The 27,381-nt window shown below is 39.5% G+C and overlaps 1 protein-coding gene across 1 annotated transcript; it reads left to right on the forward strand.

Annotated features, from left to right (window-relative positions):
* The first annotated feature begins 151 nt into the window (after positions 1–151).
* Positions 152–27,040, forward strand: LOC124258606 (MIP-related peptides-like). The gene is made up of 4 exons (XM_046692673.1): positions 152–271; positions 22,907–23,002; positions 24,561–25,757; positions 26,240–27,040. Exons 2-4 carry the CDS (start codon positions 22,933–22,935, stop codon positions 26,674–26,676), a joined length of 1,704 nt encoding a protein of 567 aa, XP_046548629.1. The 5' UTR covers positions 152–271; positions 22,907–22,932; the 3' UTR covers positions 26,677–27,040.
* The last annotated feature ends 341 nt before the right edge of the window (positions 27,041–27,381 follow it).

Raw genomic sequence — 27,381 nt, forward strand, 5'->3', positions numbered from 1 at the left:
CATTATCCTTCCGTTGCCGGTCCATGTTTCCCCCCCGTGTTTGTTTCCCCCCGTACTGAGCGTCAATCCCATCATTGTGGCCCACATGATCACGTGATCAATTCCTGCGACACTGCCAGGTAGCGCGCTATATAAGCAATGATACAGAGAAGGCAAGCCTTTGAGACTGGAACGCTGAAATCTTATAACATCAGATAGGTGAAACAGACAGTCGACAAAATCCACTTAGCACTGGGAACGGAACGGCTAAAGGACACTTTTTCTCTCTCCAGTAAGTACAGTTGATGTGCTGTATTTTTATTTCTTTGGCTGAAACTTTGATCAAACTTTAAGTTGTTCTTGCAAGCTGGTTGTGTGCGTATGGTCATCAGTACAGATATAACACGTTGGTGCTGAGAAATCATGTCGTTAATAGATTGCGGTGAAGTGTGTGTGTCAATGATAGATGGTACTTTCATCCAATTGAGTGACTTTTCTAGTGTTGAGTTGCAGTGAGATACTGGTTCTATATTAAACATATCGATCCTTTCCGGTACTGGCCAGTGGAAATGATGTCCTTAGTCGATTGTTGTAGCTTTTCTGTGTCAAATTGTAAAACTAAGTGAGGTTTCCGATGTTTTCCATCATAAATATTATTTGTACCCTCATAGTTTAAATTGCTGACGTATGGCAGTTTTATTGAACCTGTACACAATAATTAAACAATACTCATGGCAATAGTGTCGCAAAATGTTAAAGTAAACTAAGCAATAACCATAAATGTACAGCAACAGTCCACGTTCTTCGAAGTAAGAAAGACAATTAACACAAATGCTTTTTCTTTGAAACTGTGCTTAAACATGTCACTGGACTTGTAGATGCTATGCCCAAGAACAAAATACAACACAAATGTGAGCCTGAGATCGCCCTTTACACCGCATGTACACGTCCCTTGTCATAAAGCGGCGATAACCTCACCATCGATCGGCTTTTAGTAATGAATACTACGAAATACCAAGATAAACGCTACGAGGCAGCCACATCGCTAATGCTTGATTTTTATCACAGTGAACATGCAACCGGATTGTCCAGTATCTGTTGATCGTGGTAAACTTCCCACCCACATATAGACACTTTTATGTGTAGATGTATGTACGAAACCCGTTTTAAGGCAGTGCCTATCATTTCACAATGTGCCAATCGTGTTTTGTAGTACTTCCGGTATTGGTATTGGTATGATACTGATACTGATATATTTCTGGAGGTTGCGATGACTTCATCTTGAAGCAACGGGTGGAATAGTAGACCCTTCCTCAATGTACTTTCTATCATTTTCTCTCACTTAAACTGACTTATGAGAAGCAACGTGCATTAGCATATTCTCCCCTCACTTCACTGTAGTTGATGGTGTGTATCGCTCACATCGTCTCCTGTGTCAGGCAAATTAATGTATTGATCGTAAGCTTTTATCTCCCCGCCTGGGAAATCGTCAAGATTCGCGTAACTTTTCTTTTAATGTTTTAGAATTTATTGTTACAGACAATCATTTGTATAACTGATATAAGGTGGAGATATTTCGTCCGATATTTACTTGTAAATCACAGTTGAAAGTCATAAACTGTTAATGTACTGTGTGGTATCTGCGATCTAATCATGTCTTTATTTTGTCTTTCCCTTTCCAAGGCTAGTAATGATTCCGCTCCATTGTAGTTAATATTCAGATTCATCAATGTTTTACAATGATTTATGAACACATGCTTACCGGCAAGGCAGAAAATGCCCACCCTCTTCCCATACATCGTTACCCGCTGTTTTTTCCTGTTACGCCCACTTAAATACAATTCATTGGAGAATGGATCCTGAATATTCTGAAGCGTTATGATACATTCAGATTTTATAGCTGACTCTGCTTTTAGCAAAGAAGGTTTATGACCACTGAAAAGGTTCTTTCGCTTGTATCTTCAACTAACTTAAAGTTACTTCATAGTCTATTCTTCAACATCTGGTATTTTACATGTGTCAAATGAAACACCAATGGATTGCTCACCAAGACCAGCGACATCATCAACAGAATTTCCTGCCACCATTTAATCTGAAACATAGCGCGTGCCTCGTATCCTTCATTACTGCGAATTTACAACAGCTCGGGCATTAATTATTCAACATGTAAAGTAAACCTGGGGGAAGCGACGTGTGTTGTAAATGGCAAAGCCCACCGTAAGACGTAAAAGTAATATTAATCAGTCTTAAAGTCGGCTTCTGAAACACGATTTGTCAGACAAACGGTTATTCAGCGTAGCTACTCATATTCTCTGAGACATAAAACCTGTAAGCGAGAGAAGGAAATGTTTCTGTTTGCTCATTTTCAACGTGTACAAGCTGTACATAGTATAACGCACTGATTTCAGGACCAATCTGTGACACCAAGAATGTTAAATATATATTTCCGCGATTCCGCACGATAATAATATTTAGAATGTGAGGTGTAATCAGTCATGACGTGCGATGAATCTGTACAGTGACATATATCTCATTGTCCTTATCGGATGCTTGAGAGCAGTACCGCAGACAGCGAGCGTCACGTGATCTACTGGACATTGGCCAAGAAGGGGTTCATTGTATTCTGGCTTGTAAATAATACTGAAGAGGTAATGTGGAAAAATACCAATAACCTGGGGAGAAAGATATTTCAGGTTTTGATTGCGGGGCTAAAGATGATGCATTCAACAGTTGTTCGTTGATATTGAATTTAGAATGAATTTATTGTGTTATATTTTCTGACACGTTCAGATCAAGTGATCCAAGTTACATGTACCACACCGATAGCCTCCTATTACTGTAAATCCTTTAGTTCTGATGTTGGATAAAACACCATTTTCATAATTATATAACTGGTTAGGCCGCACAGTTCTGTATCTGCTATTTGTTGGCATGTACTCTTTCAGTGTTCCAGTCCACAAATCATTTTTAGGTCTGTAGTTAAATACAGACTTACGAATATACGTTGTAAACTTAAGAAACCTTTCTTGATAGGGGTCTTGGTGATCAAATATGTGTTTCCGAAGAGTGTTATATTTGGATGTATTACACCGACTTTGCCAAAATCCAAAATAGTTTTCTGAGATAAAGTTTAAGATATCATACGTACCTGATAATTATTAGTCGTTTCTTTCTAAATGTAGTTGACATATACTACTCACACTATGCTAAAGATCACAAAAATTCACAACTTTACTTAAAAGTAGATTTATAATTTGAAATTGTATCCATTTAAAACTGGATAAATAATAATATGGTAAGCCCTCATTAGGCAAATAGTCACTTTAATCTAACGATCCTATGAAGGTTACACGTCTTCGTGTACCTGATGTAATGTGGAAAGCGCTGTTAAACGTACTGCGCTCGGACAATCCTTGGATGGGCGACCATGTTTGGCAGCTTGACTCCTGAGTGTTTCTAGGACTTCAGTCCTGCCCCACAACGAAGCACATGTGATTCATGTGGTCTCACCTTAGGCAAGTGAGTTTGTTCAAATTGCCTCTGTTCACCCAGCAGAAAATGGGTACCCGGTTGGATTAAGTCATGTGACTATAACCTTCTAGCGCCTAACAGGCAGCTTGGGTTATCCGGGGTAATAAGAATCAGATTCTGATTAAGCACCGCGAGCAAACACTTGGTGTTTGGAGACTGTGCGCTATAGAAGATGACTTATTATTATTATTATTCACATTTTTGTGTCGTGAGTTCATGTTTTTACAACTCAACTGTACTATAGAGAAGTACAGCCAATACACCTTTCAGTCACTTATTGTCACATCTGTAAAATAGCATAAGATAATATTTATCGGTGTCAATGTCTTTACTATGAGGAAATATTGTATTTGCTTCAACAAGGGATGGAGGAATAAGCACACTCTCTTATGTGTATCACTTCTAAATGTAATTCAAAAATTTAATATCGGTTCACATCGAATACGACAGAATCGGAAGAACCTCAGACTAAAAAAAATTGGAATATACGAAAATAATCTGATCGTATGATCGACTCTCCTATCCAAGGGTCCTTGCAGTCAACCCTGTACATCTGGCACATCCCACTGAGATCTAAACCCTGTGAGGAGCTAGTGTTGTTAAGGTGTAATAGTATCGTGAAACAACCAGACAGAGCCAGAACTGTAATCGTATGTGTTCCCAGGCGAAGACCGTGAGATCACTGGGTTTTGCATCCGATAAGACTGGTTGTGTCATTAACTGCTAGTCATAATGCATGCAGTGTGAGACATACGTGGATGTCATGTCATGCGATAGGTGTCAGACATTTGCAACTCGGCAACTGGCGTTAAAGACCTCATGATGACTCGATCGTGTATAGCAGGCTACCCGATGGGAAGACGTATCATTATATCACTGGATTAAAAGATAACATGCCACAGTATGTTTACTGTTTGATGATTCATGCTACAGTCTCCCAGCAGCAAGACTTCGGTCTGCAAGTATTCACGTCTGGGCCAGACAATCCTGTTATTGACATGATGGGCACCGATCAACCGATTGGGATACGATGACATGCTTCAAGCAAGTCTGCGAGCTTGTCGATTATTGCGACAAGCATATGATACTGAAACACAGTTTTAACCCGGATCTTCAAGGGCTTATATACCAAACATCTGCGACAAACTTGAGAGCTCCATGTAACTTGGTAACTGTATGTATATCATACATACGTCTAAAGGCAATTCATAGCAGAGATCACCGCATGTTACAAGGTGTCACTACCTGTTATACCATATATTGCTGGACGAATAGATGTTTTATCATTGCCACTAAGCGACATTGTGGACCTTATATCCCGGGACAATGTGTTACCAGACAATATTATGGTGTAGTCGTACGACCAATCACTTGGTGTCGAGAGTCATTTAATACTCAAGAGGCGACACGAGCATTCGTATCAAATATAAACAGCGATCACGGCGGTTGCATAACTTTGGTTAGGGTGATAAGAAGGGTGCGAAACACCATGCATGTGTATGTGAAAGGATGTGGCAAAAGTTGTAGATGGATGTTAGGATATGATGCGGAGATACAAACGGAGATGGTAGACAGAGGTTGAAGTAATTACACACGGAGTAAGGGATATAGAGGATATTATATGAGTGTCCATGTCATACTATGGTTACGACACGAGTGCCTAAATGTTGATATTTCCAGAGCGAGAGCGAGGGATATACCGATGTTTAGGCACGAGTGTCGTAAACATAGTATGATATGGATACTCATATAATATTCTGCCCAACTCAACTTTCAAACATAGGCTGTCTACCCGCCGTCGCTGTATGTAGAACGCAATGACAGTAACCCAAATCTACTTTCAAACATAGGCTGGCTACCCGCCATCGCCGTATGTAGAACGCAATGTCACAGAAGAAACGTGATGTCATAGCATTGTGCATGACGTCATAGCATTGTTCATGACGTCACGTCACCATGACAAAGTGATATTTTGCCCTAGGGCATCGTATGAAAAATATGAACCCCGATATTTTCGCCCTTGTAGGTAATAAATGATAATAATTATAGACAGAGGTAATAGACGTAGGTCTGAATAGTTCTTGACGGGAGGGTGTAAAATAAGTAGGGATATGCCATATATGTTTAGATGGAGGTTGTAGACGGAGGTTGAGATAGGTAGCGACGGTGATGCGATGGAGTTGGGAGATTTAGAGTAGGTGTGGAAAGAGGTTGTGCCTGTAAGTATGGAAAGTATATATATACGTGTTTGTTGTTTAATTCGACGCTGAGTATTATTCCACCATACGTCGAATCTGGGTTGAACTATCCAATGATTGATATTATGAAAACCGGCTACATTGGAATGCTTCCTACCAAGGAAATGATCCCGAGCAATCTACAAATGCTTTCAGTTTGAACCCGGTACGCCGATGAAAGTTCTCAGTCTCACAATCCACCCATTTAACATAAACCCAGCCGATCATAAGTGTCACCAAATGGAGTACATGGCATTCTCTGTAGAATAACGCATTCTTTAGATAAATCAATGAAGTGATATTTGACATGTGTCCATTAGTAAATATTCCATCTGAAAAACAAACATGTTAATTTTAGGAAACTGTGATGCTTTGGAATAATAGTAATTAGATAAGTGGATAATCTATTTGGCTTTTAAAGCAACTAAATGTCAAGCCCCTGGAGCGAAGGGAGCGCAGAATGCATCTACCGGGCTGCAGTATTTCTTTATCTCTGTAAATTATCCACTTAAACGTCTTACGTTTATGTCTTACGTTTATGTGTACGAAAGAAACATTAACATCATCAAATTAAACACAGCGCCGTACCTTTAGGGCTATTTATATAAACGCGATTTGTTTTAAGTTATATTCTCCCAAGCATTTGTTAAAATTTAAGGAGGCATTGATTGATAGCTGCTCCGTTTCATCATCAACACGTTGACACGTTGACGACAAACAAAATGTCACTGATTTAACCCACAGCATCTTCACGTTCAGGAGCAGGTTTGACTCCTGCAATAGTGACAACCGGAGCCTTGATATGAAATCAATTGTCAACCCAAGCCACATATTAACCCCATGTAAGGAACATGTCATCAGCATCCCTTTTCTATACTTCCATACGGTGTAATGCTCGCAAATAGCACATTTTAAATGAAAAACGGCATGGTTCTTATGCCATAATTACATGCTTTTTCCATTAATTTAGACATTTCCGTCTCACTCTCGACTAATGATTCTGGCAGCATTGTCATAAAGGTTCCCTGCAGAGTCTGGGAGCATTGATAACATGTGTCAATATATTTCCCATGACTCGTTGGAAACTTTCCACCATTGCATTTTCTCCAGAACAAAGAGACATCATCAATGTTTCCTTGGGTTTCGTTCACTCCATCGGTGTCGATTCAGTGTTAATGCAACTGACTACAAAGAGGCTTTATCTTGAAAATTTGTTCACAATTCTGTCATGGAAATGCATTGCCTGTTTCTTGATTACTACTGGCAGCCCACAATGATCATCTGTGAATGCACAGTCTCTTCAGGAATCCATCATGGCTATAAAGGCTGCCGTGTACCAGCTACTGGGCGTTTTAATGTGAAATTCAAACGGCCATAAACAAAACCGCATTGTAAATTCCTTTCACAGTTATGTTTTGTCATGTATAAATTAGTTACCGATTGCTCGGGTGTAAATGATTAGATGTTTGTTTCACAGTATCAAAGAGATTTGGTTTCCTCCCTTAATTACCGCCTTAATCAATTGGATTTCTTTGAAGGGATTGGCGTTAAAGTCGCCAGCATTCTATTGAAAGGACAAATTCATATTTTTTACTGGACTTTACAAGTTCGGCTTCAAAACAGATCAATGGATTTTTTTCTTTCTGATTATTCATTTTCCTGAATGATTATACTTCTATTTGTTTTAGTCCTTGAAGAGATATGTAGATAAGTAGACAGTGTATCCATCCGCCACGAACTGTACCTGCGTAGGTGTGGCATATGGCCGCACATCGGTGCTGGGTCAACGGGATTATGGTATGAACCCTAGCTAGTCAGACCTTTGTATGATCGATATGCAACCGCTCATACGAATGAGGAAATGTTTTAAACAGGTAGAAACAAAACTTAAAGTTAAATACATCGTTCTTTCTTAAAGTTACGCTCATTTGAAATTGAAATACACGCCTTTTTTATGCCAATTACAGTCCACAGAAATTGTTTTCCTGTTCCCACAGATGGGATGAAATCCAGTATCTTCTGTATTATTCCCATACTTTTATGTTTATTCGGTATTTGCAGATGATGATCATAGGAGTTGCAAATCAAGTAAACAGAATGATTAAGCTGAAATGATTTACATATTTGAAATATCTCATACCGTAGCTGCATAACACAAATTAATTATCATTTATTTTTAACAAACCAAAATTCGTATTGAGAAAAACATTGCCATGTCTTTTTATAGAGCGCTTGTTTACTGATATCTTATTCTGCATAACATGTGTGGGCGAGGAGTCTTATTGTGGAGGCTGGTCCATCAGCTTCAGTGGCTGGCGACCGGCTGATGATTGACTGCGATCGAAGACAAGTCAGTAATACGTAATGAGAGTAGCACGTCCCACCAAGCTCCTATCGCAATAACCAGTCCCCACATCGCCATTTACGTTAGTGATTAATTCAACGTTCCATCTATCTTCCTATCAGAGCACGTCCGTTGTTTGTTGAGAATATTCCTCTAATATAACCGTTCATCTATCTACTGTGGATTTGTTTGAACTTGTCAAATGGATGTTTACTCCCATGCCCCAATCAAACAGGATTCCTAGTCAAGAAGCTTAGAAAAAAGATACGGGATCAATTTGAGGTGAATGTATGAGCTTCCGTTGCCCAGGGTTAAAATACTGCGTGGAGATTGCCGGCCTATGCTAATATGCCACGACCATTTCGTCATTTGAAACTCCTCGGCTGCCGAAACAAAAGAACACATTTGCTGTTAACATATCGAGCAAAACCGTTTAAAAGACTTTGAAAAGAGATTTGGAAAGTAATGGTATAAAGAGAACTGTTTAATTGATCGTACAAGGCCGTGCAGTTTCAAAGGATTGGGCTGAATGGAATATACCTTTGTGAGACCGAGTGAACGCTTGGTTCATTTAAAATCAAATGGGATACCTTTGTCTACCTTTGGCTTTGACTGATTACCAATTTCATGCTGCATGTATGTAGACCATGGTTGAAAACACTCGAGGGAACTTCCATTTGATTCCCAAAACTACATGCAATATTCTGAAGTGTTACCTGGTAAAAGTATGTTCACTGTAGTAGAAAGGTTCGGGAAGTATGACAAGCGCTGAAAATTCCGTGTTTGGACATTACATGGGAAACATGTGCATTCAGAGTGAATTATAAATGAACAATTGCGTAATAAAGTTATATAGATGGGCATAGTAGGCCAGTTGCCTGTAAAATGGAGGTAAATAGAGAGGTGTTGTATTTGTGAGGGTTGTTACCTCTTTTATGTAAAATTCATGCATCATGGATGCCCAGGGTACACATCAGTAAAGATGTGACATGAATCGAACGCTCGGTGTCCAATGACATGTGATTTCATGTACAATACATTAGATATATAAAGGAAAAGAGAACAATGATTGTAGGGCACACAGTTTTAAAGCAGACGAGTCTTCCTATTAATCATAATATAATAAAACTTGTTGGTTTAATCAATCACATTCAACAATTATTATATCAAGATATTATTTCTGCGGTTGATTCTGAGACAAGAATATAAGTCATGCAGCTGCGGCTGGCTGTGGCAGCCATCTCTCTTAGTTGGAGATACTTGATAACAGTAAGGTAGCCAGTTTGACCGTGTCATTGTGAAGCATACCATCGTTGAACCAGGATACGATGGTTCTGCAAACAAGTGACTAGACTTTGCATGTGTGTATGACGGGTGTAACCGATGGAGCATTATACAATCACTTATGGGAGCACAGATTTCGTATGACTATTGAAACGATTTTGTAGCTTTTATGTGGAGTCGTATCAGATAGCTAGACTTTGAGCAATATGCCAGAGACATGATATATTCATTGAGGGGTTTCATAGTTATTATAACAGCATTGTGATACTGGTATCCATGATAACAAGAATTACGATAATTACAGATCTGTGGAAATTTTTGTCAATCTGAATTTTGATGATTCGATGTGTATGCGAATGTGATCTTTTTAATGTCTAGTCCCAGTTCCGCGAATTTTTTCAGATTTTGACAACCCATATATATTCAACTCTTCCCAAAATCTTCCTGTGGATATAAAGCCATTCTATTATCCTATTCAAAGGCATGGTTAATCTCCGAGAAGGGGATTTACTGATACATTTGCTGAAATCATGGTTGTTTATGTAGCTTTTGATCCGTGCAAATGGATAATTAATACATAGGTTTTAGGGTCACGCTAAATGTTTGGAGGGCTGATACATGGGTTATAAAACACTTACGTTAATCCTCACAAACTGAATAATCAACAGCAACTACGTCGAATACTTATGAGAACATCGAAGACAGATGGTAAGCTCTGGTCGGTTTAGCTCTCATTGTGTTCGAAAAGGAGTCGCTGAATTGGCTTTGATCAATGAATCCCTCCGGCATTCCTGAAACCCACGATCGTTGGTTCAAATGCCTGTTCGCCTCGACAATGTTTGTCAACACAATACTGGTGTTCGTTTCACCTGAGTGATGAAAGTCTGATACCAGCATCACCTCAAGCTTCCCAGCCACAGTCCAACCACACATCCTGGTATCTCTGGAATACTGTTTTAACCAAACGCTAAACCAAAATGACTTGCTCATCGATCAATGAACATATACGGAATTTGTTTATCCATTCACCGTTATTGTAAGTTTACCACAGTGGCATTGGGAGTAAGATTAAAACCTTCATATTCCAAAATACTGCCCCAAAAGACCATTATGTCACAGCTACAGTAATAAGTTAATTACCATAACATATCTGTCCAAAAGGAACTATGTAACTTTGTTGACATCAAAGTGGCATAACGAGTAAAATTACTTCCTTTATGAAACAAAATACTGCTAAAAAAGTCCAAATATGTCACAGGGAGAGTAATTATTCAATTGCCATAACATATCTGTCCTAAAGGAACTATGTAACTTTGTTGACATCATAATGAAAATTGTACAAACTCTCGGCTAATCGCTGTCCTTCGACATGTAAACTATTGTGTACCTCATATTCCGATTCACTCGGTGTGAGAGAAATTTAGTGCTGTTCTGTGACCTTGCATACAGAGACACCCTTTATCCACTGAATAAAGAAGAACCTAAGTATATGACGGCATACTTGTACCAGTTATTGAAACTACTTGACGCACTCTGAAGTATGTCATTGCGGCCCTCTGTTTCATTCCCGCCCCACAGGTTCAACTAGCCATTAGTCTCACAATTAGCCCCCACGCGGGAGTAACGAAAATAGTTCGTGTTATAGAACGTAGCCCTTCTACCATACTATCGTCCTGATGATTATCCAAGCACTTTGATAATTGACGGGGAAATGCGGACAACTATCCGTCTACAGACCCTCGCGCCGTCTACTAATCTACACAGATGCACTTTCAGCTAAGCCGCTACAAATACCTCTTTCCACAACCTTTTATTCTTCGTATGGAGATGAGGTTTTAAATGTACTAAGGTTCTATCTTACTTTCCTGTATTCAGGGCTATAGGGCTACATTTGTTTGAGCAGATGCAAGTATGGTTCATTTCCCATCGTGTATCATGATGTTAAATGTATTTGTTCTAATCCGTGGCAAGTTGAAAATTTCGAGGACGCCGATATCATATTTCGGGAAGGCTGTGTTATTCCAGCATAAAACTGGGAAACAATCTTATCGTTATAAGAAGAAGTGGGATTTTATCAGAATCTCGAACTGGGAGCTCATGCCTCCTATAGTGACACCTTACGAAGGTCTATTTTCAGTGCCGAACGATTTAGTCCAGTTTCTCGCAACATGTAAACAGTCCTTCATAATGCGAATACGAAATTGTATACTGAAAAGCCATGTATGCTCTTTTAAATCCATACCTTTTTATATGAATACATTATTTTAATTTTCTACAAAAGCATTTATTTCACTTTCAGATAGATCTACTGATAACACATGAGGTTTCTGTTTTATAAATTATTCCTATAGTAATATTTCACAGAGTACGATTTGTGATTTAGAAGTTATAGCAAGTCTTGCAAGTATTGTATTGCCTGTTGGCAGCACTTTAGAACAACCATGGTTATAGTTGCGGTCACAGAATGATTCCTGCAAATGCTCACTCCTCTGAGAGTTGCCTCCACTCTGGCAATTTCATAAAGGTAATTACAAACAGGTGATTAAACCACCTGCTGAACAGTGGCGGCAGAGGGCGTTCATTGCTTGGGCTTCATGCCAGTTATAGCTGTGCGACCTTCAGGCTCAATAACATTTTGTTTTCAAGTATGATTATGAAAGCCCAATAAACTCCCAGCTACAGTAAAACATGCCCTGCACCTACTTAGGGACAAAATGTTACCCTTGCAGCCTTACGGATGACCCACAACAGGTACAAGCTATTATTACTTGTAGGTTGCTGTTTCGGAAAAATCGGTTAATTGCTATTTCCAGTGACATATTGATGAACATCATGAACAAAAGTCAATTCTGTTGGTACTGATGCATCTGTGATTTTGGAATAACATGTGCGACTAAATCTTGAGATCTTCATTTTTCTTCGAAATTAATGAATCTGCGTAATAGTTAAACTCACATCTGCCCATGTCTGATAATTTCAAGAGTTACTTGTTTCAGAGAAAGGATAGGATATGGTTAGGACTGTTTATGGCTGCGAGATTTCATATCTGTTTTAAACATTCCTCAAATTGGTGTAAAGTTGTTTTTAGACTTTAATTGACATTTCTAGAGGAAACGTGATCGAATCAAATTTCGTCCCAAACTCCAGATGCAACGAAACACATTTCAGCCATAGCTAGCTAACTACTCCCTGTGCTGCACGAGACATTAAGTATAAGAGCCAAGGTAACAAACAAATCATGGGTTAAATATCTTGATTTCAACACGCAATTCAGACAATTATTCATCATTCATGAAGATGTGATTGTTTCTACTAAACTACACCCATGGGGAATGCCGGTTACAATAGGTATCCACTAACATAGCGTGAGACGTTGTCATGGTATCAATCAAATGTCAAATATGTGATGTTTGTGATATGGTTTAAATAGTTCTAACTGGGGTGTTAAATACGAGAACATCCGAGAAAAGATCTTTTTAAACGACATTTCTGCAATTTCCAGCATAATGAATTCCCATATCAGAAACTGCAAATATTCTACTCTGTTTTAGAGGAGAGACGTAAAACTTTTGGAGATATTGTTCCTGGCAAACCGTATGTTCTTCTGAATTTTCTCATGTTAAATACCAACATACTGGAGGTTTCTTCTACAAAGAAGTTATTCTGTCCCTGTGCCTGTCTCAAATTGCTTCTTGCAAGTGCCTCACGTTTGTCAGCCTTGGCTGGCATGTTCGTTTACTGCCTAATACTCAGATGAAATCAAATATTTAACCCATTCAGTGTTTCCTTTGAAGATTATCCTCAAATTGGCATCATCCTCACTTAATATTTCAAGAGCTTCCGTCAAGAACGACAATATTTGATCATTAATTTCAGGAAATCTGTATAAAGACTGTCACCGCATGATATCAAGAGAAACGCATTGCTTTGATACGCTTAGAGTAATCACTTTGGATTGGCGATTATGTAAATTTAATCTGCTTTTTTTAAATATGTTTTCTTTACAGTAAAGTATGACGAGGCATTATGCAAAGACAAGTACTGATTTTCAACCTTTGAAGACTGGCTTCTTCTCTTCCTTTGTTGGAAAAGATGTTTCAATGCTGTCTTTGACAGAAGCCAGCTACGCTATTGTAGAACAGCCATACGTTGACAAGAAATTGTTCTTGAAATATAGGTGCAATGTTTTCAATTTAATAAATGAATCTAGCGACATGTATTATAAGTACATCGGGTGTTACTGCTAAGATGAATGGCTCAAAACATCGTTATTCAAGGGGACATAATTAGAATTGATCATAAACAGTACAGCGTCATGTATTTGAGCAACAGTTTCATGCTTGCATAATGTTGTGTGTGAAAGATTATATGAACTGTTGGGATTACAGTGTGCCTGGGTTGTAAACTCGGGAGCTGGTAATGACATGCTAGTGTTTAATGCACAACGCACTGCAAATGTCCATTATTAACAGCATTATTATTTACAGAGTTGAATAGATAAATGCAGCAAAAGGTGTTCGGGTGATCCTGGCACACGCAGGCTGCTGAAACTCATCAGGACCCTTGCCCCTTTTACATGCTGCCCAGACAGCAAATGGGACTTCTCCCCGGAAGCGCTGCCAAGTCGAACCTTAAAAGAACCTTTCGGAGAATATGTAGACTCTGCAGTCTTCTGCATTTATCTTTCCATTACCCAATGTGTCACAAGGGTTGTGCTTCCGGTGCTCCCGGGCACCCACCTGATTTGCGGCAAGAGATGATGGGGTAACAAATCAAGCGCACCAAGAACAATGGGAAGTCGGACAACTTTGTACTTGGGATTCAAACGTGACATTTCTTGGAAAAGAGACAGATAATTCAAAAACACAAATAGATTAATTGGATTTATCAAACAGGACAAGATTTAATTTGTTAGCAGGACTTATTCCCAGCCTGTATACGGGCCTGTTCCAAAGAAGGTTCAAAGGCATCATTTTCCATGACGCTCTGGGCATGTTCAGGGTCGTACCTGGGGTTGACCTCATGGTCAAAGCTACTGGCATGTCATTGTTATTATATTTTGTCTTACTGATTAAAATGATAAAATGCAGCAGAGAGAGGTCGGGTAGTCCTGGAATGGTAAGGCTCATCACCAGGATCCCGTGCTCCCTCTACACGCAGCCCAGACAGCGAAAAGGACTTATCCCAGCCAGCGCAGCCCAGTCAAACACATCAAGAACTTTCGGAGTATGTTTTGACTCTCCTGCACTGCATTCCCAAATGTGTCAGAACGGCTATGTTCTCGGAGGAGAACCGGACACTGACGAAATCAGGAGGTACCAAACCAAGGACACCGAGAACAATGGATATATTGACGACAGTGTACTTTGGATGCAAGCGAGACATTTCAAAAGCGAGGTCCGCGTATTTATCATGATGTTCCTGAATCCTTCCAATCAATATTATTATTATTATTATTAGTTGGTTGGTTGGTTGGTGTTTAACGCCACACTTAGGAATATTCCAGCAATATGCAGGCAGTCTGTAAATAATCGAGTCTGGACCAGACAATCCAGTGATCAACAGTATTATTATTATTAGTTCGTTCGTTTGTTGTTTTACGCCGAATACAGCAATATTCCAGTTATATGGCGGCGGTCTGTAAATAATCGAATCTGGACCAGACAATCCAGTGATCAACAACATGAGCATCGATCTATGCAATTGAGATACGATGACATGTGTCAACCAAATCAGCGATGCCGTTAGTCGCCTCTTACAACAAGCATGGGTTATTGAAGATCAATTCTAACCCGGATCTTGCCGGGTTATTATTATTGATGTAGTAGTAGTAGTAGTAGTAGTAGTAGTAGTAGTAGTAGTAGTAGTAGAACTAATCGCAATAGTAGATGTGGAAGTAGAAGTAGTAGTTGTGGTAGTAATGGTTGTAGTAGTTGTTGTAGCAGAAGTAGTAATAGCGGTAGTAGTAGAAGTAGTATCAACGGTAAGGGTACCACTATGTTGTACTTCTGAAGCAGTACACGCAGAAAAGATGTAGTAACACTATGACAGTGTCTCTTTCTCGGGGTCACATACTCAACTCACTGATACGGAAGGTTAATGCTTTTCCATGCCCTTTAGAGCGCCCGATTAACAGCAACGGTGTAATGCGTCTGTAACTCATACCTTCTATCGATTTTAGGATCCTCTAAAACGTTTTTCCAGTAAAGGTCAATCATGGTGAAACGGAGACTGTTGGTATTTGTCCAAAAGCAAACTTCAACTCAACCCACTTCCTTTCAATGAAAGGATTTATTTTCCGAGGCTGTCATAACATATATTTTGTTGTTATTTTAGAACAAGAGTTATAAAAAACAGCTTGCAACTTCCTGATGAAAATACGTTAACGCATGAAGGGTAATGACGCTTTGCCTAATACCCCTATTTCACTTCCCGTCGTATTATGACATAATATGATCGATCTGATATCACGACCACGTCTGTCAACAAACTTTGTAAGAGGCCCGTGTTACTCGAATGGCCTCGTAAACATATCCTAAACATTTGACGTGAACGACATTTGCTTCGCGTTGAGAACACTGAAAAAAAGAACGAAGGTAAATTTACCATTTATAACTTGACGTCTACTGTTTGCTCTGAAGAGACACATGCATTTATTTATCAAAATGAAAATAGAAATCGATATTTCATTCGAGTGAGAAAACATCTGATTTCACACCGGTGAATTACCAGCCCAGACTCATTGAAGCTATACTATTTTCATTATTTGCTTTTTCTTTAACGCTGCACTTTGTAATAATCCAGCGGTATTACGTTGGTCAATAAATGAGAGACAGTGTCGGATTCCATTGTTCGAAGGTTCGACGTCACCATTGACCGAGCCCGACTCATCAGTAGACTAACTCGTCCATTAATACCATCATAAATTCCTATGGAGACAACCCGTGAATATCCGGGTTGGAATTGATCTTCAGCAACCCATGCTTGTCGTAAGAGGCGACTAACTGGATCGGGTGGTCAACTCGCTGACTCATGTCATCGCATCCCAATTGCGTAGATCGATGCTGGTACTGTTGATCACTGGATTGTCTGGTCCAGACTCGATTATTTACAGACTGTTACCATTTAGCTGGAATATTGCTGAGTGCGGCGTACAACTAAACTCACTCAGTCGTATAACCCGCACTCCACAAGGGGCGTTGAGACGCCGTCAAGGTCAACAATAGTCTTTCATGGTCCAGGTTTCGTGTACGTTTTGTGTGTTCGGGATCTGTATCGGGATCCGAAAAATGGATAAATTATTAAGACATACAAGACTCTTTCATGTTTAGGTGAAATTTATGAGGAAATATGTATTTTCTTACAAATCTTTTTTTTTAAAGATCAGGACAAAATACAAGAAGACTTAATGATATAATGTAACAATAAAACGGTTACAACCAACATATATTCATGAATGCTTTTCCAGGGGCACCGTGGTCATGTATGCCTATAGACACACAGTGCTTACATCTTTCATCAATCAGGAGAAATTACCTTGATGTTGAGTGAGTGAGTGAGTGTGAGTTGTTTAGTGCCGCCAAGTTACAGCTGTAGGACAGCGATCTGTGAAATAATGGACCAGACGATCAAGTGATCGATATCACGGACTTAAATGAAATACTTTTGGCTGGGATGACATGCACAAACCAAGACAACGTGGGTAACTACCCGATCTTAATAGTCTCGTCTTCGACAATCAACGGTTGCTGGAGACCGTGAGATAGTTATGTGTAAGCCCCCTAGACTGACTGACTGAGTTTAGTTTTACGCCGCTTTTAGCAATATTCCAGCAATATCACGGCGGGGGACACCAGAAACGGGCTTAAGCCCCCTAGAAGAGGATTTCAGTTACGTCGCAACGTGTAAGCTTGGTGTGGGAGGAAATCCTTAAGTAATGGAGGTCTTAGAAGTTCACTTCATTGGCTGGAACCCACTAACCCACTGGCACTGGTGTGCTGCTGCCAAACCAAAAATATAATTAGAATCTAATTTAAATATATGAAACAACGACAGTCTAGAAGGTATGATAAATCTCCATAGATCATCTTTGTATTTCAAACATTCAAGATTCCCAGTATTGTCACTATATGACCAATTTGGCAGAGCATTATTGTATTTTGCACAAACAGCTAATCTGACAGGATACGCCTATCTTTCGCTTCAGCCATTACAGCGGTGGGAGCCAAATTGGACGACTTTGTCCGTTAATACTCCAAGCTGTAGCTGAATCTTTCAGAGCCAGCGTACGGAGTGTGACATATTGTTTGGCGTGATACTACGTTTCGCCACTATGTTGTCGAGAGAATAAGAGGTCCCTTAGCACTGGACCATTAGTAGTGGCAGCTCCGGCTTTGTCAACTACATCGCCGAATCCCCAGTCATCTCCCATTATGATATCTGTTAATGTCACTATGGATTAAGCACAACCTAGTGCTTTGCAAGACAGAAATGCTTTACTATCGCTTTACTGAACTGGGGGTATAAACAGAGTGGTCATGAACAGCATGTTTTGAAAGGATTGTAAGTAGTCGTTAAAACATCAGTAAGATTATGAGAATCGAATGCGTTCTGTCTGCATTAACTGGGATTGCATTACAATGAAGAAATAAACCTTTATTCCATAGTATAAGGCTCTATATAACAAGGGACAGCCTTACCATTGTTGTCTTCTATCTGGTTGTTCAAGTTGTGGATGTCAAAAATATATACAAAGAGATTAGGGTATTCTGAAGGCTGTAAAGACTTTATTTTCTTGTTATTTATTATGAATCCTCTGCTCTGAGTGGTTTGCTAATCATATAAACCTTTTGCTCAGAAACATTGACTTCTACCACTGTACAAATTGTCAAACTCTATCCAGGAAATCTTTTCTACTATTTCCAGGAAATATTTCTACTAACGAATGCACAAACTGACCAACATCTGCTGTAAAAAGACAGCGATGGCGTTATTTTGTGACAGTAACTGTCAACAAATAATGCGATCGCTGTAACTGTCAAAAAATAATGCCATCTCTGTCTTTTTACAGCAGATGTTTAGGAACATACGAACCAAAAAAATAAAAGATGTTACATGTTTGATCAAAAGATGAAAATAGTGTATATATTAAATACCAAAAAATAATTGTATTACATTAACTGCCACATGTGAAAATATTGAGAATAACATGTTTTCAAAACTGATAGATAAAAAGTTTGTTATATGGAATTCCCCATTCGATTTGCAGTTTAATCCAACTCTTGCAAACCAGACGAGATCGTAGGACCTATGACCATTGTTCAGCTTGTCACATACAATATGGGCGCCACAGATATCTTTACAAAAACTTTAATAAGGCCAAGAAAACACGTTGGATGAGGAGATTGAGCAATCGGTGTGCGTGGCTTCCCTTCCCATTAAAGCGTCTCCAGTAGGGTTTCAGCTTCGCACCCCGTGGTGAAGCCCTCCACTATCTGTCACTTCCATTTAGTCCGCCACAAGCAATCTCTAAAAAGCAATGTTTTCAACCAAGACCGGATTTTAATGTCATATTTTTTGCAATCGTCCATACGTGGGCCCAAGAGTTTGAAAACTATTGGTTAATGCTATTTTTGCCATCATGTTCACGTTGTCCATGTACGATCTAGAGGGAATATTCATTACTATCAAATTAATCCAAAATCTTCTGAAAATGTGTCAATGAGGACATACATTGCCATCAAACTTGCATCAATAAGGAAAGCTATCTGCATATTCTACTCATGCTGAAACGGTCGCAGACAATGACCAAAAGGAAAGTATTAATTTCGTTGGCGTGAATAATGTTTGTAAAATGACAACTCACACACACCACTACCTTCAAGACCTGTTTCACGTGTGTGGGAGAGGGCGTGTGTCTTGGAGATTGTTGCTTGTTCAATGAAAATCCCCTTTACATCCATAATGTAAAATTATCGTTTCACTTACAAGACCCAGATCATTTGCGATTCCAAACGTTTTATGAGCTTCATAACTGGGAACGATGCAATTCCCACCATAATTGTTACTTGTTTTGTTTTGATAAAATAGGTTAACACAGAACCACAAATTTCGAGTACAGTGTTATTCAACAAACGAATTGTCTTTAAACTGCTACTGTCAAGTTCTTTTAAGAGGTCCTGCTCTCAGTGACAGTCGCCCCTGTTTGCTGGAATAAACCTCTGATTTATTGAGGACTAACAATGTCTAACGTGTTAATGAAACATTATCCCTCCAGCGAATCAAGTTTCCCGCAACCTGTTAGCGAGAGTGGTAAACTGACAATAACAGACAATCTACGAAGAATTACGGAGTACCTTGCTCGGTACGACCAGAGCAGTGTATATTGGGGATGTATTAGATCCCCCGGGTGAGGTAATATGAATACACAAATGGCATGTTACTTGTCTTGTTAACCCCTGAGATGTGGACTCTTTCAATGTAAAAATTCCATTTAATACACATTATTGCCATTTAGCAAATTAGTTTCACCACAATGGATAAATCGTAGAAAATAGAACAAGTTGTATTTCATTCAGAGTTATGTCAAGCTTCGATGTATCGAACATATGCTTGTCTCGACATCAATGCTTGGTAACTGCTTAATCCTTATTAAGTTATCATGTTGAGGCTGTGTCGAAAATCGCAGAATTTCTGCGTTGGTCACTCAGACTTAGAACAACGTTTTATGATTGCATTATGTGTTGTTGCCTGCAATAATCTTGTTAAAAAACAACAGCAAAAAAGAAAACAAAAAATGCGAAATTTTACTTATCATCCAGAAATGGCATCCACAAGATATATCAGGAAGGTGGTGAGATCAGGCATTCTCTCATGGGAGAGCGATGTACTGAAAATGTATCAGAATGCTTTGCAGACATTGTAACGTCATTCTTACGTCAAACTGAAATGCCATCACTAATCTCTCTGTGATCGAAGCTTGTTGCCGGTACGTTTTAAACAAAAGACGATGTTCATTACTATTTACAGACTCTCACCCGAGTGTCTGATATCAAATATGTTAACACAAGATGAGGGTTTAAAACTCATCGTATGCCTTGAAGTTTTATACCAACAGACACTCTGGGGAGATGTTCTTAGACAACTGCAGTAATGTCTCATCACAGTTCCAAGCTTTATTCCAGACTTACGCGTTTTCAAGAACACAAGAACGAGGCAACTTTAAAGTACGTGAATTGAAAAACTAAACGTTGCTGTCACCTTACGCCCAGTCAGACTTTTCTACACAGCAAGAAAAACAGCCTTTGTGCTGACCTTCCAAGGGTTGTGTTTTATAGGTGTCGTTTTCTTCCTAACCTTTAGGAATTCAGAAAAGTTAGAAAAAGATTATCGTTCCACATCTGCCATTTTAACACAGGAACACGTTCAATTGCAGCGAACTAAAAGCATGATCGACAGCCTCTCCGACTTGCAAGCCAGCGTGGCTTCCCCTTGAAGAGATCCTTCACTGACACAAAGCTCTCGAGCACTCTTGTGCAGCAAAAAATAACATCGATCTTTATACTGTTGTAACATTTTGTTGATTTAAGATGAAATTGATACACCGAGTACACGTTACATTGTGTTAGTAGTTACGGATTGACACACTGCTTGATTCTTGTCTCTCTTCCATATCAGATTAAATAGATTTCTATTGATTTCCGGGGAAATATGTTTTGAAAGCTTCGGACATGTTGTGTGTCACGTTGATACGCTCCAGATTCTCCGTAAAGGCTGTAATCTTTATACGAATATGATTTCATTATGCCTTTCTTTTGAAATGCCAAATCAGGCTAGCGCCCCCCTTGTGAAGGGATAGTGTCACTGTCGTTTATAAGCATGATCACAAACGTCAATTCAGGGAATAACCAGTCTCCATTACCCACCGATAACCGAGATAACCATCTGTATAATCAAAAGTCCATTTGCGGATGTCAAACGAAACTGTTCTCCTGGGAGGTTTGTTTTTCTGTAATATTCTCTTGAATACAATTTACACTATAATTATTGAAATAACTCGCTGGTACTTGTTTCAATAATTACTTACACAGATACCTATATACTTACGACTTTATAAATTAATTCACAAATTAATCCTCACCTGTCGATAACTTAATATTTACATATATTCACTGTAGAGTGTATCTATGAATTTATGTATGGAATACTCATAGCATAAATAAAACCGTCAGAAGGTAACCAATCTCAGAAACAGATGGAGAGTTGTTATATGGCAAAATAACAGTAAAAAGTATATTATGGACCACCTAAACTCTCTACCAACCGCCTCGTTTTAATGAATCTCTTATTCCTGCTTCAGTATCTCCAGCTGTGTTGATTAGCCTGACTGCTAATAAAGCAGAAATATAATTATACGTCAGGCCCGGTAAGGTTGCTCCAGATTAATGGATTTAGGGAGTACAATCACGCACTGGATTTAAATAGTATTACAATGGTTTCTTATAATCATTAGTATTTATTAATGTCGTTGCTAACCCGTAAAGAACCGGGTAAGAATTGATCTTCAGCAAACCATGCTTGACGGAGGCAACAGATGTGATGGTTAGACTCGCTTAGTGTCACACAGGTCATCGTTTCCAAGCTTTCATGCTCAAGCTCATGATGTCATTCACTTGTTGCCTGGCCCAGATTCGCATATTTACAGACCGCTATTACATGACTCGATAGTTGCTGAGAGAAGCATTACTTTTTCAGTGATGGTTGTCTGACGGTTGTTGTCCTTCTGCTAGCGCCAAACCCCAGAAAAACTCCCAGAGAGATGAGTCAATGCACCTCGAGAACCAGCTGATGTAGTATACGTGGGCATAGTGATTCATTTGAACCTGGTGCGCGTGGTATTGAATGTGCCCAAGCATTTTGTAGTTGTGAAAAACAGTGGTGTGTGACTCTGTGTAAAAGGTTTGTTAGACGAAACGAGCCAGGCATAACGTATTTGCAACCGATCTTGTTTTGGGTGGATCCTTTGAAAGGTAAAGTTGTGTGGTCTTGATTTAGCAAAATATGCAGATAATTTCAACTTTATTTACGGTCATTATTCACAATTGTACTAAATGTCGCATTGGATGGTGTTGTAGTTGCTAAATATATGCTGTTGATTTGTAGATAAGTGAGAGTAGTTGCGTTGTGCTGAGGAAACGCTTTGACGTGTATGTGGTAATGAGGAGTGCAGGTCTAAGATGTTGACAACGTTGGTGAATACAACGTGAAGTATAACCTTGCAAACAAACCCATGGTTACAATCAGGACTTATCTTGTTCTTGAACCTATGATCCTGGCATTCCTTAAACATGACGAATGTCGACGGCTATGATTTGGCTCTGGCTCAGTATGTGAAACGGTGCTTGCAGTTCGAGCAATTTACGGCGATTTATCTATATTGTGAATTGGTATCATCTTATGATGTCATTTAATTAATCTTGGCACAGTTCATCTAGTATTAGTATTTCATTTTCACTTTGTTGTTTTTTTCCAGGGTCTCCATCAGTTGGCATCCAAGGAATGTGCGGCATGATTTCATCGAGTTTTATTCTTTTACTTGGATCTGTTTTGACGTTTGCCGAGGATGCAGGTATGACACAATATGCTCAACCGTCTTTGTTTGTGCATGGCCAAAAGTTCTTGCATTAATGAAAATACACAACTAACTTATATTCTATTCAGTCTGTATTCTATTACATACAACGCCAAATTTCAATGATTAGTACTTGTTTATATCCCAACTGTATGCCTTTCTGTTGGTTCAGCTTGGTTCACTAAAATTATCAATTAAATGCTTCGTGAAGATGATACACATGATGACCAAAAGCTGAACGGATGGATGATAAATGACATGTTCATGTTGTGCTATGTTTGTTGATTGCGGTACTTGATTGACCCGTGCTATCTCTTCTCCTTTCTATTTCTAGAACGACACTTGGTCTGATCGATATGTCAAAAGAACTTAAAAGTCTAAGATCTTTGTTTCATTCAAGATATAACGTCAGCATCAGAAAAACAACCAGGCTTGATTGTCCTACGAAAACTACATTTTTCTGTAAATGCAATCTTCATTCTATTTAACAAGACTGATGTATTTCAGTTGATCTACTTTAACGGTTCAAATAAAGAACTACATAGCGTTGTTTACAAAGAAAAATATTCTCTTTTAAATTGTTTTTGTTTATAATACCGAGTACCATGAACCCAACAAACACAGTTTTATGCATTACAATACAATCTATCCAATAAAGGCATTTTTTCAGTCTTTGTATTTTCTTGGAATGTTGTAACTTGTCTCTTGAGTATGTAATTATCTCCATTATATGTTTTTATCCAAGTAAGAAAGAGATCAGTTCTTCTTTTGTGATCATATTGTGTATGTGTTTATGGCTGACTCAAAAGCATGAAGTATCTGTTACGCTAAAGGGTATTGTAATTGTACACAATCGAAAATATTATTTTGTCACAGATATTTCATGAAAACTAATACATTTCAGGTGAAGGCATCAGGTTTTGTCATAAATTTAAACAAAGCACTTTAATCAGATTCTGTGTTGGACCTAAAAAATATTTAAAGAACTTTCCTGAAATAATCATAGACGTTGCTAAAAGAGGAGTACTTATTCCATTGATGTTGTGTTAAAACTAGGGGAGAAAATTCATGAATGCATTATCCACGAGATCTATTGTTGGAGGATATTGGGGGGCAAACATTCCAAAATGGCGTTTGTCTTTGGTTACATGACCAGACTAAGTTGTCTTTTGATCTTCTGTCCGAAAACAAGCAGATCAGTGGTTTAAACCATATTCCCTGATAACAAACTCTAAAATACGGCACGTTTTGTTTACCTGTATGGTGCGCGACCTTGAGGGTGATAAACAGGGAGTCCGTATAGTGTTTATGTGTGATGGATTCATGCTGAACTGCGACTCGGTATCTTCTTGGACAAGAACGTTTATGGTACATCTTCACTAATGTGCAAATTATAGTTGTGCACACATATTTACACGTCGATATTTCTAAGCGGAATAGTATTGAACATGATGTTAAACCCCATTGTAATTTTATAACTGTTACACCTACACTTGATGTAGTGCATGACTGGTTGTTCTATTGTGTTGTCTGATTGCTACTTTTCACCATCCAGGTGCCGACTCTCCGCCAATGCATGATTCTGGCCTGCTCTCGCCGCCGCCGCCGCCGCATTCTGCTGCGCTGCAACAAGGGGATGTAGTCAACCCTCCGCCTGACGGGCTAGCGCGCGATGCTTACATGTTGTCGGATGACCAGGGCCTAGAGCGCCTGCTCAGCAGTGATTCCTCTAATGCGGACTCTAGCCAGCCTTATACACAACTTCTTGATGATGAACTGCTACAGAGAATTAAGCAATTGGTTCAACAGGAACAGAAAAGACTAGCATGGAATAGGAGATCTTATGCCCCAATGTTTGTTGGGAAAAAATCAGCGCCTTTATTTATAGGAAAGAAATCAGCACCTTATTTTGTTGGAAAGAAGTCTGCTCCTTATTTTGTCGGCAAAAGAGCCGTCCCTTACTTTGTCGGCAAAAGAGCCGTCCCTTACTTTGTTGGAAAGAAATCAGCTCCATACTTTGTCGGCAAAAAGGCCGCACCGTACTTTGTGGGAAAGAAATCTGCACCTTACTTTGTGGGCAAAAAGGCCGCTCCTTATTTTGTTGGCAAAAAAGCTGCACCTTATTTTGTTGGCAAAAAAGCTGCACCTTACTTTGTTGGCAAAAAAGCTGCCCCTTACTTTGTTGGCAAAAAGGCTGTTCCTTACTTTGTGGGCAAAAAGGCTGTTCCTTACTTTGTGGGAAAACGAGCTGTTCCTTACTTTGTGGGCAAAAAGGCCGCTCCAATGTTTGTGGGAAAGAAATCTGTTCCGATGTTTGTTGGGAAGAAATCAGCACCTATGTTTGTTGGCAAAAAGGCTGCCCCGATGTTCGTTGGCAAGCGGCGTTTAGCGGATATTCTCGACAACCTATCCGGTTCCAATATGCAAGAACTGTCTGTAAGTCCTTTAGCCCGCATCCCTTCCAAAGAAGATTCTTACCGCGCAATTCCCGTAAAACGGTCCTCTGATTACCCCCAAAATGCAGAAAATGAATTCTTGAAACGAAACATGTACCCTGCCCCCTACTTCATCGGCAAACGGTATGATATCCCCCGTTTCATTGGAAAAAGACAGCAGGAAACGTTGAAAGATTTGCTTAGCGCTTTTCACTATTACGAAGCTGCTAGACAGTATCGGCGATTAGTTCAGGCAGAAAAGCGTTTTGAGGCCCCTCTTTTTGTGGGTCGGAGAAGTTCCCCATCACAAGGACAAGGTTCTGAGCCGGATTCATAATACTGATAGTGTGGCTCTGCACTTTACCACTGATGGTTTCGTGAGGCGTTCTTACTGAGAGAATGATAATAAAGCGAATGCAAATTCGGCGTTGCAAAAGCGGCCTTATTTTGAGAGACAATTGATGCCGGTGCTCCTCCTCCCTTGTAAGGCGATGTACAAAATGTATTACACTTTATGTCGCAGTCTTACTCAAATACGAATTGCCGAATATCATTCTTCAGGGCGCTTTGAAATTACGTTCCTCATGATGTAAGGGCGTTCCAATTTATTTTTAAAAGTCTATTTTTGTACTGTTAATAGATATTGTTACGTGAGTGTGACCAACACATTTGTAAATTTGACCGTGAGTCGTGAGCAGTTTTACCAAAAATTTCTCCCCTGTCTGATATGTAAATAATACACCGCCAGCCCCCTCCCCATTCGGAAAACAGAAAGACTGCACTATGTATTCTGTTACAGATCGGCCAGACCCCAAGGCCTTTAGACCCTCTTCGGCTAACCTGGCTTCAGCCCTTATCCAGCGAAACTTAGACCTACATAGTTTTGAGGGGCCATCGGCAGGGGCTGAAAACAGCCAATGGGATTTCCAGGACACGGAACCACGTGACCCCCGCCTTCTGGCCGCTCCTCAGGCCTTTGGTTTCCTGGGAAAACCGGAAGGGGATGCCCCTTTGTCTAAGAGATATGCAGAGTTTCTCGGGAAACGAGTTTTTGACAAACGATTCTCCGAGTTTCTTGGCAAAAGAGACATGGCTACTTCTGACTTATTGAGGCAGAATATGGACAACCGCCTATCCGCTTTATTGAACAAGAGATTAAGATATAGAATTCCCGAGTTTGTGGGAAAGAGGGCTCGGTCCCAGCAATCTGGTTTCTATGAGTTTGTCGGGAAGTAAACCATCTACCACAAATGATCATTATTGCTCAAATATGGACAAAGGTAGCACGACGTGTAGGAAACCTTTGTCCTGTATAACGCCTTACACTATGGTATGTGAAATGAACAATATGTGAAGTAAATGTTACATCAAATTGTTGACTCAACCGTTATTTTACTAATGTACCAGAAAGATATTGCCCCTGTCGTCGGACGGTCTAAGATTATCCAGAGCATTTTCATGTCCCTTCATCTATCATTGATGCTATGACAGCATTATCGGAATCCCGACATGATATCCCTGGCGGTCCTTCCTATGTTTTGAACAATGTCACGACTCTTGCATATTGTGTAACATATCAATAAAATACGCGTGTCCAGCAGATGTCGTTGTTTTGCTTCTTTACCTCAGAGATGTAGCAACTACGTTAACGCAGACAGGTCTGTGCTCCAGGGAATTGGTGCTCAGGGAGACATGACACCCAATATTATTGTGAAATGGAACGGAAGTGTGTATGAAAACACCACACGCGGTAGCCTATGACATTGATGCATTTACAGGGAAGAGGGTAAACTGTTGGACATGGAGCAGCCCCCGTGGAGGAGACCATATCATACATCACACAACGCTGTCAGCAAAATGTGTTCATGTATTTTGGCATTGCCCTAAGTTATAGGCTCTGTAATGTCTATATGCACTTTCTGTTTTGTTTTTACAAAGTAG

Source organism: Haliotis rubra, unplaced genomic scaffold (genome assembly GCF_003918875.1).
Source record: "Haliotis rubra isolate DU_JTF1 unplaced genomic scaffold, ASM391887v1 Scf7, whole genome shotgun sequence".
In the NCBI taxonomy this organism is placed as follows: Eukaryota; Metazoa; Mollusca; class Gastropoda; order Lepetellida; family Haliotidae; genus Haliotis; species Haliotis rubra.

Excerpts from the sequence above, each read along its gene's own strand:
- LOC124258606 (XM_046692673.1), top strand. The coding sequence starts at position 22,933 with ATGTGCGGCATGATTTCATCGAGTTTTATTCTTTTACTTGGATCTGTT. Across the intron at positions 23,003-24,560 it reads GACGTTTGCCGAGGATGCAG|GTGCCGACTCTCCGCCAATG; the intron begins GTATGACACAAT and ends TTCACCATCCAG. Across the intron at positions 25,758-26,239 it reads TTCCCCATCACAAGGACAAG|ATCGGCCAGACCCCAAGGCC; the intron begins GTTCTGAGCCGG and ends ATTCTGTTACAG.